The sequence below is a fragment of the Arachis ipaensis genome, chromosome B9 (assembly GCF_059453495.1).
Source record: "Arachis ipaensis isolate K30076 ecotype BB chromosome B9, ASM5945349v1, whole genome shotgun sequence".
NCBI classification, from domain to species: domain Eukaryota; kingdom Viridiplantae; phylum Streptophyta; class Magnoliopsida; order Fabales; family Fabaceae; genus Arachis; species Arachis ipaensis.
The window spans coordinates 18,310,543-18,323,098 of NC_142444.1; the positions used below are offsets into that span (position 1 = coordinate 18,310,543).

At 30.4% G+C, this 12,556-nt stretch overlaps 1 protein-coding gene across 4 annotated transcripts; it reads left to right on the forward strand.

Annotated features, from left to right (window-relative positions):
- The first annotated feature begins 3,988 nt into the window (after window positions 1-3,988).
- Window positions 3,989-9,581, forward strand: LOC107618298 (PHD finger protein ALFIN-LIKE 3). 4 transcript variants are annotated; one of them, XM_021112659.2, is made up of 5 exons: window positions 3,989-4,395; window positions 5,027-5,059; window positions 5,860-6,088; window positions 6,320-6,455; window positions 9,020-9,581. In XM_021112659.2, the coding sequence occupies exons 1-5, from the start codon at window positions 4,299-4,301 to the stop codon at window positions 9,287-9,289; spliced, it is 765 nt and encodes a 254-aa protein (XP_020968318.1). In that variant the 5' UTR covers window positions 3,989-4,298; the 3' UTR covers window positions 9,290-9,581. The 4 variants fall into 4 exon arrangements, with proteins under 4 accessions (XP_020968318.1, XP_016175807.1, XP_016175808.1 ...); XM_016320321.3 differs by having other exon boundaries at window positions 3,991-4,395; window positions 9,023-9,581; XM_016320322.3 differs by having other exon boundaries at window positions 3,997-4,371.
- The last annotated feature ends 2,975 nt before the right edge of the window (window positions 9,582-12,556 follow it).

The following is a 12,556-nucleotide window of genomic DNA, read 5'->3' on the forward strand; positions in this document are numbered from 1 at the left end:
GAGTTGCCATTTAAGTTTCAACGGAAACAATTTCCATTAGCAGTATGCTTTGCGATGACCATTAATAAGAGTCAGGGTCAATCATTATCACATATAGGACTTTACCTGCCAAAATCAGTGTTCACCCATGGACAACTTTATGTTGCTTTGTCAAGAGTTAAGAATCGCAGTGGCCTCAGGGTTTTAATTCTAGACGAAGACGGCAATCCAAAAGTAATCAACAACAAATGTCGTGTTCAAAGAAGTTTTTAATAATATTTAGGTAAGAATAATAGTATTTTCATTTTAATAGCATGTTATGATTTACACTTTTGTATAAATATTTACTATAGATATAACAAATTTATCTATAACTCTGTTTTTAGATTTGAGATGAAATGTGTAACAAGAAGCACAACATCATATGCCAATTACTTTTCTACTGAAGTTAGTAAAATACTAGGTTGTCGATAAATTTTTATTAGCCTTTTGATATAAAATTTAGTGTAAAATTGACATGCTATTATTACAGTTATATATGTTCTTATTTTTTTTATGTCTCCCTCCTTATGGTTCAAGAATATTATAGACTTTAAACTCTTCTATTTGTTTTTTACTTTAAATAAAGATAAAATAGTATATTCAGTACGATTATTATATAATAACAATGATCGTATTATACTAAACTCAAAAAATTTATAATTATAAAATATTATTTTTAATTTAACATGTCAAATTTAAATATAAACCCGTACATCGCACGAATTTAATACTAGTAATAATTAATAAAGATTCAAGTACCGTTGGAGCAAGATGAATTCAAATCTAATTTAGCCAACGTCACTTTAATGACTCGATAGCTTATCCAAAATGTATAATACCGAACGAATAATTATTGTCTGAACAAATTCTTTTAAAATGAGGAGATCAATACAGTAAAAATGATAATTTAATCATAATTAAATAAAAATATAAAACTTACACATAAATACATAATGTTAGTTATAAGCTTATTAATAATAATTAAATTTTTATTTTTTTATTTTAAAAATTATTTTTTGCTATTTTTTATTGGAATAAAACTCTATATTCAAGCAAAATACTTAACCAAGTTGTTATAACAATTTTTCAAATCACGCATTTTTTTCTTCTTTTCCTTCTCTTCCTTCTTCTTCTTCTTTTTCAATATTGCATCTTCTTCTTTTTATTCTTTAAGTAATTTTTTCACTTTTTATTCAAATATGAATCGAATTACTAATAAATTAGAAGCAGGAATTTAAAATAGATCAGACAGAAATAGATCATCGTGTTTAAAATATTGAATGATTCAAGTTTAAATTAGTTGAATGGGAGTGATTTGAATTTTTTTCTGATCGAATCAAGTGGAGTAGTGGACGAGATTTAGATTATTCAATTTTGAATTGAATGGAATGGAATGCAATTGCTAAATTCAGTTATATATGTACACCATTTTCGGTTCATTTGGTATTGTATAACGGTTTCGTTTTAAAAATATATTCGATTCATTTGAGACGCAGGTGTTTTTACATTCGAATTTATATCGGTTCATTTGGTATTTTACAATGATTTCGCTTTGATAATATTTTCAGTTCATTCGAGATGCAGGTTTTTTGAATTCAAATTTATATAATGGATAATTTTCGGTTCATTTGATATTATACAACGATTTCGCTTTGATAATATTTTTGCTTCATTCGAAACGCATGTGTTTCTGAATTCGGATTTATATAATGGGCAATTTTTGTTTCATTTGATATTATATAATGATTTCGTTTTGATAATATTTTCGGATTCGAAACTATTTAATGATATCACCACAGAGAATCAAAATCAATAAAGATGTTAGCAAAATGTTACTGTTGTTGGTGATGATGATAACGAAAGAGAAATATAACGAAAAAGAAAAAAAAAAAAAGAAGAAGACATAGAAGAAAAACCTATGTGTAGGAATTTGAAAGAATGAGGAGGAGGAGGAGAAGGAAGAAACGGAGAAGGAGAAGACGAAGACTTGAAACAAAAAAATTGCGTTATTGAAACGCGCGTGTGATACACGCTGGTGTAATAAAAGTGATTTTTGTTGAATTTGGATCGACTTAATTGCCAAAAACACTTGAATGTGTAGTTAAAATGGTTTTATTGTGCTTTGCCAAGTGATAAGCATAAAGCGCTTACTTATCCAACACACTTTTTAAAATTACATTTGAAGGAGAGATTGAGACTGAAAGATAAAAATTGAGAGATAAAGACAAAATTAAGATTTTATATTATATTTAGTATAAAATATATAAAATTAAATTATGTCTCAATATTTTATTTGATTTAAAATAAATTTAAAGACTAAGAATTTGTTTGGGTAAATTTTTAAGAAAAGATTTTTCTTCGAATTATTTTTTTTTTAAAGATCTTATGAAAAAGTAAAAGTAATTTTATGTTTGGGTATCTCATGCAAAAAGATCTTTTTATTTATCAATTATGTTTGGATATAACAATATAAAAGTACTTTTCTGATTATTTATTACATGAAAAACATCTTTTTTTTTTTTAAGAAAAAAGATCTTTTAAAAAAAGATGTAAATTACAACTTCTCAAAATAGATATTTTTTTATTTTTTAGTACTTTTACTTTTACTACTAGAAATTTACCAAACACACTAAAAAATAAAAAAAAAATATTTTTCATTAAAAAAATATTTTTTTTATCAAAATAATAACACCGAAACAAATACTAAAATAACCAAAATTACTTAATTATCTTTATTAATTAAAAAATAAAACAAAATAAATTTTAATTCCATTCTCCTTTCTCTTTTTTTTTTTCTTTTTTTTTTCGCTCATTTTCTTTAAGAATCATCATCATATAATCATCACCATTAGTAGAATGAAAGAAAGAAAAAAAAAATGGGGCCAAAATAAAGCTATAAAGATTATCCAACAAAAGCAACATTGAAACAAAAATTTTAGAAAAATACTAAGAAAGCATTAGAATTTATTATTTTTTATAATCACTTAACTATTAATTTAATTTTTTTAGTTTAATCTAACGATATATTTTATTTTATATTTTTAAATATGTACTGATAATTAAAAATAATACATTTTAACCTTTAACATTTTTCTAAATTTTAACAGTTCTTTGTATAACAAGAAATTGGAGAGCTGAAAACAAGGGTAAAACGCTGACCATGGCTCCGATTCGGTTTGAGAAGGACGAAAGATAATAGAAAATTGAAAAAAAAAAAGTTATTTGGATATGTGTCTCTTTCGTTGTTTCAAAAAGACTTCTTATAATGGCTGCATCGGTGCAATGTTAGCCCAAGGCCGACGTCTGTAGTAGTGGTTGCGGCGGGAGATAAGGGAAGTGCTACATTGGTGCGATAATGGGAGAGGAACGTGGCATTTGCCATTTGTGAGGGTAAAGTTAGAATATTAAAAAATCAATGAGGGTATCTGAGAAAATAAATGTTATTATAATTTTAGTATTTTTATTATTATTTTTTAAATTTTAGTTCCATATATTTTTATTTTTTAAAAATATTAAAAAATTTTTTATATTTTAAATTAAAATTTTAGTTTCAATCACTAATTATCAAATACAATATTAAATTTTAATTCTCTGGTATCATTGAGGCCACCGGTAAACAAACACAGTCTAACAAAACTCGAATAAATCATAAGTAAAACAATGTTTGCAATAAATATGTAAGCCTTAAAAGTGCAATCAGAATAGTGATTAGGAAACAATGTTTATTTCCAATTTTCCATGGACGTGGGTATTTGAAATTTGATTGTTTGCACTTTGCATCCAAGCAGAGTATGGTACTCGCTTCACCACGCCGGCTCATGCGTGACCTCATTATTTTGTTTTTGAATTTACACCCAACAAAATAATAATAATAATAATAATAATAATAATAATAATAATAATAATAATAATAATAATATATATTATTATTATTATTATTATTATTATTATTATTATTATTATTATTATGGAGTTGTCTTGTGTGGGCTTCAATTTGCTATTTTGCTTGCAGAGGCACAAAGCAAAGGAAGCCACCACCACCTCTCTCTCTTTTCTCTGGGAAATTCGCTTAAAGCCTCCCTTTTCTCCCCGTAAACGACGTCGTTTCACTCTCACTCTACTACTTGTATTTTTTTGTTTCCTTTTCTGATTTCGGTTTCAGTTTCGTTTAGTGTGAGTGTGAGACTCTGAGAGAGAGAGAGAGAGAGAGAGAGAGAGAGATAGAGAGAGAGAGAGAGAGTGAGTGTGAGTGAGAGGGAGGTGCAGCAGAAGGAGCAATGGACTCGCGAGCTCAGTATAATCCGCGCACCGTGGAAGAGGTTTTTAGGGATTTCAAGGGTCGCCGAGCAGGTCTCATCAAAGCCCTCACCACCGGTATCCAATTTAGTTATTTCTTTTGGGTTATTTTGAATTTTAAGTTCTGTCTGTGCTCAACCCTCTTTACTAGTTCAAGTAATGTGCTCTGTGCAAAATCCTTTCTTTTTGATTTTGTATTCTCATTTTTCTTCTCAATGGGTCAACGAAAATTTCCACGTTTTGTTAACATGGATTTTTGGATTTGGTTATTGCGATTACCTCTAACGTTCAGGAGTGTAGCTGAACATTTTAATTTTTCCTTTTTTTCTTCCAAAGAAAATTCATGATTTCGTGATATTCATGTTGTGGCATTTCTTTTCAACTTTTAGAATGGTTACTTTTTTTTTTTTTATATAATTTTTCCTAAGTTGTGCTTAACTTGGACTTGTTTTGTATTTGTTGCGGTTTGTACTTTGTAGAATGTGTTAACCCGCAATTGCTATCAGATGCACTTCTTCTTCTAGATTTTGTTTTTATTGATTTTTTTTTGCTGATATTTTTTTTATTTGTATTTTTGTGTAAACATGTTATCTTCTTTTGGATGTGAAATTTGTTACTTAGTTAAAGCATTCAGCACTTTATTTTCGTACTCTTGTTAATTAGAAGTGTTTTGACGCGGATGAACATTTTCTGCTTGATCGTGTTGCAGATGTTGAAGAATTCTACAACCAATGTGACCCTGGTTAGTTACACTCCTCTTTTTCACGTAGTTTTACTATGTGTTATTATTTGTGTTTTCAATGATATTTTCATTATTTTTAATTTTTTTTCAATTAGTTAAAGCTTGAGGGAGGGCAAAAAAGCCCTTGGACATTGCTTTATAGCCTGATTCATTATGATATTTGGAGGATTGCTATTTATTTCTTCTTTTTGGCTCATAATGTAGATTTAGTTCTTATTGCTCTTTGGAGTTTGCTTTTGGTTCCTTGAGCACTTGTTTTTGCTTTCCTCTCTTTTGTAGATGCACCACCATTGATCTAATTCATCTGTACTGTCTGACTAAGGTGTAGCTTTAGTTCTGTGTTTCAATTGAAAAGTAATTGGTCTCTGTCATGTGTTAGCTTTGAATACTGACACGGCAATAGTTTAAAATGTAATGTGCAAATGACAAAATGTCACTAGGGGTTTTCTTGGACTTGGTGTAATATTTTTTCCCACAATTTTTGTGAGTGGTTATTCTGTTTTAAAAAACTTGGTTATCTGGAACCTCAGGATTCACATTTGCTTTGCCCACTTGTCCTACCATTAACCCTTGACGTATAACAAAGGAGATATATATTATGCAGCCCTTTAGTTTCATATAGAAGTAGTGTATAAAAAGGATTACAAATAATTATCTTTGGTAGGGTATTATGGTGTTATTTGATCCATTTAGTTGACCCGACCAAGCAGGATAAGTCTTTGTTGTTGTACAATATCCTCTTCTGTTTTAGTATTTCATGCAGCATTGTGGTTTATATATCAATTACTTCTTTCTTTCAGAGAAGGAGAACTTGTGCTTGTATGGCTTTCCTAGCGAGCAGTGGGAAGTAAATTTACCCGCTGAAGAAGTTCCACCAGAGCTTCCCGAGCCTGTGCTGGGCATTAACTTTGCCAGGGATGGCATGCAAGAAAAAGACTGGTTATCTTTGGTCGCTGTTCACAGCGATGCGTGGTTACTTGCTATTGCCTTCTATTTTGGAGCCAGATTTGGGTTTGATAAAGCTGACAGGTATGTCTCACTCTAAAGCATAAATATTTTCTTAAGTTAACTTGGAACTATGTTTTGGGACTTGAGATGTTCTTAAGTTAACTTGGAACTATGTTTTGGGACTTGAGATGGTTGGAACTTGAAAGTAAGATAACATTTGGGTCCTGCTTGTCTGGTTAATGGCATTGTTGCAACTTTGTTTATGTTTGCCATTCATTCATCCATGAAGTTATGAATTACCTTGTAATGCAGGAAACGCCTTTTCAATATGATTAATGAAGTGCCCACAATATTTGAAGTTGTTACTGGTGCAGCCAAGAAACAAGTGAAGGAGAAGTCTTCAGTTTCGAACCATAGTGGCAGCAAATCAAAGTCCAACTCTAAAGCAGTAAATATTTTTCTCCTTGCACTTACACATGGAAATTATGTATTTTTTGTCTGTGCTTGTTTCTTTGAGCATGAGAAACTCATCTAGGTTTTTCCTGTCTGTTGATACAGGATCCCTTTAAAATTGAGTAGTCCATGAGTTAGTTAATTTTTTTATTTATTTTTCGGGGTCTCAGTAGAATTTGAAAATAATGGAAAGATTGTGGAAATTGAAAGTGGTGAAAGTATGTGCAGCTTATGCATTGAATATTTATCTATCTTGGAAGGTGAATGCATCTTCTTTTATAACTTTTATCCCTTTCAAATAAGCTTTGTTCTAAATGACTGAGTTGTTTGGTGAAGAGGGAATAACTGTTTCATTGACTGTGCTTACTGCTTTAGTGTTGATACTTTTCAATACATTCAAAAGAAAGATGATTTAAGAAGCAAAAGTTGGTTGTGCTGGAAAATTTTGGAAGTTGTGGTTAGTAGTATTCTTGTGATTCAGTAGGCTGTGTTTGGTATGGGTTTGTTTGTGACTTAGTATTTTTGAGGGGGAAGGAGGGAAATCCTGTAGTATAAATTCCTTACCTTCCTCTCCCCTCCAGTATCAAATTCACAAACTACCTATAAGTGTCTCAAGACAGAAAATAAAGAGACACCGAAACAATTGTTGTCTCCGCCCCAATTATCCCCAGTCTTTTAGTTTATCCAAAAAATAAAAATAAAAGTTCCAATTATTTTAGTGGACTAAATTGTCTCCTGATGGAGACATTTTTGTCTGTTATTTTCTGTCTTCTCCAAATGGAGAGTACAGAAGGGAAGGGAAAGGTTGATTGTAAGATGAACTGAACACTTTAAGCTCTTCCTTTTTGTCTCTTACCTTCCAAAATCAAAATTCACAAACACACCTGTGAGCCAAAACAATATAGAAAAGCAGATTGACATGTGTGCATGTCCACATAAGATGAACTGTATCCCTGATATGCTTACTGTGTTTTACTGCTGACATTGCTCATGGATTTGAAAGAAGAATGATTAAAGATGAAAAATTGGTTGCACTGGAAAACTTAAGAGGTTATGGTTAGCACTTAGCAATATTCTTTTCTCTGCCCGAAAACATACAGCAAATCCAATTGTCATGAGCAGCATGGGAACATGAAAATTAGAAGTTTATATGAAGTATGAAGAGAAATTAATGCAGCTGTAGTAGCTAGAATGGAAACAATATATGTTTTGACCTCTCCCTTTGAATTAAGCTGTGTTCTAAAAGGCTGGAGTTGTGTTAGGCTGGGTTTGGGAAAGCTTTTTCAAGAGGCGAAAGGCCGAAAGCACAAGCACCTAATTTTGCGTTTGGTAAAGTTAGGGGTGCTTTTGAAAGCACCTAAGCGGAAGCTTTTTAAAGCTGGCTTATGCTTATCAAATTTTATTTATTTTCCCACTATTATATTGCCATTGAAATCCTTATATATTTCTAACTTCTCATTCTAACATTCACAAATTTTAACATAGTCTTCATATATTTTTTATTTTTCAACCTAATCTTCACATATTTCTTATTTTTCAACCTAATCTTCACAAATTTCAACACAAATACATCTCTATCACATATTAGGTATGAACTTCTATCTATTTATATTATTTTTTTGTGAGTACTAACATTGAATTACATACAAATTTTATTATTGACTAATGATAACTCTATTTATATTAGTACAATCAAGTAAATATTTAAACTATTAGTCTCTAAAATTTGAGTTAGATAATTTAGTATTTTTAATGATGATGTTTAGGTTAAATAAATGTTCATTATATAAAATTTTAAAGTAAAAAAATTAAAGAGTTTATTTATTATATTTATGTTTTTTATGAATTTTTCATTTTAAAATTATTTTATTTTAAAATATTATATAAAATTTTAAAGAATTTGAAAAAATAAATTATTCTTCGTTATAAACGTGTTTATTATAATTTTTTTAAGTTTTAAAATCTGTTTTACCAAATACAACTGTGGTACTTATGCTTATTAAAAGTCATTTTTAATTTGATTTGACCAAACGCAAGTGTTGCCGCTTTTAAAAAGCTGTATTTTAAAAGACAGCTTTTATAAGATACTTTCAAAAAATAAAAGCTTTATCAAACCAAACCTTAGTGAATATTACACAATTCTATACTAGTGATCATGCTTATGCAATAAAAAGCCAAATGATCTAAGATGAAAAAACATGGTTGCATTGGTTAAATTCCTGTATGCTATGGACTATAGTACTTAGAAAGATGAACTTTGTTCATAGAAAGTTTATAGCCCTCAAAAAAGTGTAGTCATTTTTATATTGAATAATATTTTGTATTTGGGCTTAGGGCTGCCACACATGTTATGAAATGGGGAAATGAAAAAGGAGAATAAAGGATCTGAACGTGTTATCTTAGTTTATCTCTGAATTGGAGTCACTCAAATGGACTATGAACTAGAAAGTTTATTAGGTGGTAGAGTAACATGTAAATTACGTTATAGGTGATGTATCATATTTGTAGCTTTTAATTTTCAGATAGTTTTTGTTTTCCTCTAACTGTTGGCTTGTGTAGCAGCGTGCTCCGGAACCACAGGGTAGGCAGCAAAAGGCATTGCAAGCAAAAGATGAGGACGATGAACTGGACGAGCAAGAAGACGATGAACACGGGGAAACCTTGTGTGGGGCATGTGGCGAGCATTATGGCACCGATGAATTCTGGATTTGCTGTGACATTTGCGAGAAGTGGTTCCATGGGAAATGCGTGAAGATCACCCCTGCTAGGGCAGAGCATATCAAGCAGTACAAGTGCCCATCATGCAGTAATAAGCGAACTCGCCCCTGACATCAGCAAGTTACCATCATTGATTGACAAGCCTTTGTTGCAGTCTATGCTTGTTTTTCTGTTGAATCCTAGGTGTTGCAGTTAATGGATAATTTCTATTTGACTCTTGTAGGTTTGCTTTTCTAGTCTGTAGAGGTTTTTCTGAGTTGGTTATGTTCATGTCAGCTGCAATTCATTCATAACTTGTCTTCAATCAAGCTGTAGCTTATGCATTGCTGACTTGGGAAGCTGTAATCTTTTCCCGAATCTTAGGGGAAACCAGGGAGTAATGATTATAAACATTTATTTAAAATTGTCTACTTAGTTATTTTCTGCCTATTAGAATGGATCTTTGTAATGAGCAAATTCACTTGATTTTGTCTTGTTTAATTTTCATCATTGAGATAAGAAAAAAATGCTGATGAATTTGTTGGACAGAGAATTGAAGGAAGTTGCTATAATGAATAAGCCAGCCACATTGATCTAAGAATGTGTTGCGGTATATTTTCTCTCCACAACTTGCACTAGGTTGCTGCATTGGGGAGTAAATAGTTGCTTATTGGATAAAAAGGAGTTCATAATTTGAATTTTGCAGCGGGAAAGTAGGGTGTCTAAAATGAGCACAGCAACTTGTGTGAGTTAAACTTTAAAATAGTCCCTGAAATTTACGGCAACTTGTGTGAGTTAAACTTTAAAATATTTAGTCTCTTTTTTTGGTCATACACATTCACACACTCACTCACTCACATGCACTAAAGGTTCCATCACTACTCAGCCATAGCTAGGATTCGAACCTAGGATGTGGCTTCTATGAGGCCAACATATTGGCCATTGGTGCAATGCCTCTGCCACTCCCTCACCTTATTTTCAACCAATTAGCCTGCCGCCAACTAGTGACTTGGCAAATGAGTGCCACGTTGTACACCATAAAACGACATCATATAGTTTTTGGTGCTAAAATGCATTGGAATGATGTCGTTTGACAAATTTAGAGAGTTACGTTGATCACTTCATCATCTTCTTCTTCTAAACTCAAACATTTAGCGTTATGAAATCCTTGCGCCTATAACTGCTGCCTAGGGTTTGAACGGTGAAATTATCTGGCTTGGTGGAGTCCGCTCACACTCTGAGCTTCGTCCGCGATTGTAGTCATTGAGCTCAGAAAGAGAAAGGGTTCTTCGCGAAATATAGAGGTAAGTCTGTACTAGATAAAAAAAAGTTATAGCCCTTCGATTGAGGTATGCGTCATTGTGTCTGTTTGGTTAGAATTTTGTGTAGGTTAATGAAAATTTTTCGTTGCTCGTGATCTGCTAGGGATTATGTATGTTTTGTGGGTAGTGGAGTGATTTTTTCTATGCTCTATTTTTATAGAAGAAAAATGGGTATTTTTTTTCAATGCAATTTTATTTGGATTGGTTGATGGCTATTTTTGAAAATTTTGTTTTTGTGAGTGCCATGGTTATTTGGAGTTCTCGTTGTTGATCACATAGAACTTTCATGATCTTGACTCGCACATGCAATCATGATTCTACTTTCAATTTTAAACAAAAATAAAAGAAGAAGAAGAGGAGGAGGAAGAATGTTGGTGAAGAAAGAGAAGAAGAAGAACGATAGAAGAGTGTCACTGAAATTAGGTTTAAAATAGGTACAGGGACTATATTGGATCAACTAACTTCAATTGCCAGCTCAGCTAGCTATTATGTACTCCAACGTTGCATGTCAGTGTCATGTCACTGGCGGCAGACTAATTGGCTGGAAATAGGGCAAGGGACTAATTAGGTGCATTTTTTATAAACTTGGGGACACAAATAATGCAATTGGTAAGTTAAGGATCAAATTGATGTAATCCGTGAATCTCAAGAACCACTTTGGGGTTTAACTCTAACTTGTGTTCTAACTTGTGTGTATTGAGTGTGTCATTTTTTCTTTTATAAATTATTGGATTTCATTAAATAAGAATCAAAGGTTGCTATTAGACTTTAATAAATACAGAATATATTAGTACATAAATATATAAGTATCTTTAAGAATTTAATTTTAATACACTAACAGTATAAAATAATTTTATATGTGCATCATTGCATTTAGTCACATAAAACATTAACAAAAGTAACTAATTTTTACTTTGACTGCATGAATAATTATTAAAAAAATAAATGTAATTAGACGATTATATAAAATTATGTAAAATTTTATACCGTAGATACATTAAAATTAAACTCATCTTTTAATATGTAATACACACATAACTTTTTATTTTTAAATAGATAAATATAAAATATATAAATACTTAAAAATATAAATTACTTTTTATTCAGAAAAATTATTATACAATAAATTTTTATAACATTAAAATTTATATTAAAATAATATTTTAAATTATTATAAAAATATAAAATAATTATATTATATTTTATATTATTTAATAAATAATTAAATTATTTTTGTTAAAAATAATATTATATAATATATTTTTTAATAAAAATATTTATAAAAATATAATTTATTTAAAACATTATATATACTACACGAAAATGTTAAACTTTTTTATTTGGAGGGCCTGGAGTGTGAGACAAGCGAAGAGGAAAAAAGTAGAGTAGATGAGGGAGGAGAGAGTCTGGAAAAAAAACCTGAAAAATTGGGAGGGACGGAGATTGAAGATGAAATAAGGTAAGACTTTGAGAATAGTTAGGTTAGTTTAGAAAGTTATTTTTGAATTTTAAATAGCTTTTTTAAAATTTAGATAATTTTATTTATTCAAATTTATCTTTTTTACAGTTACAAATAATTTTAATTTTTTATATTTGTCAACGTTATAATTTTTTAGAATTAGTTTTATTATTGTAGGCTTGTAGCCACTATATTCTTTATCTTCTTCATCCAAACATTAAAATGTCTCAAGTAAACACTTACAAGTTTTGGGATAACACAATCTTTTTGTCGAGTCTAACATTAAAGGTTAACAGAAAATAGCTACATGAATCGTTAAATGGGTGAGTTGTCCGTTATGAATTGTGCTAACAACCCCAAATTGAATAGGGACTGACACGAGGTCCAGTGAATTTGGATAAGGACTTATTTGTCCAAAGTTGTTATAAAAATCCGCCAAATCCATGTGTTTTAGCGGGCTAAGACCAGCTGGGAGCAAAAAGTTATTTTATTTTATTTTGGGTAAAATATATTTTTTATCCTTAAAATTTGATAAAAGTTTTAAAAATATTTTTAAGTTTTATTTTGTTTCAATTTTATTCCAAAAGTTTTTGATTTGCATCAAATATATCCTTGATG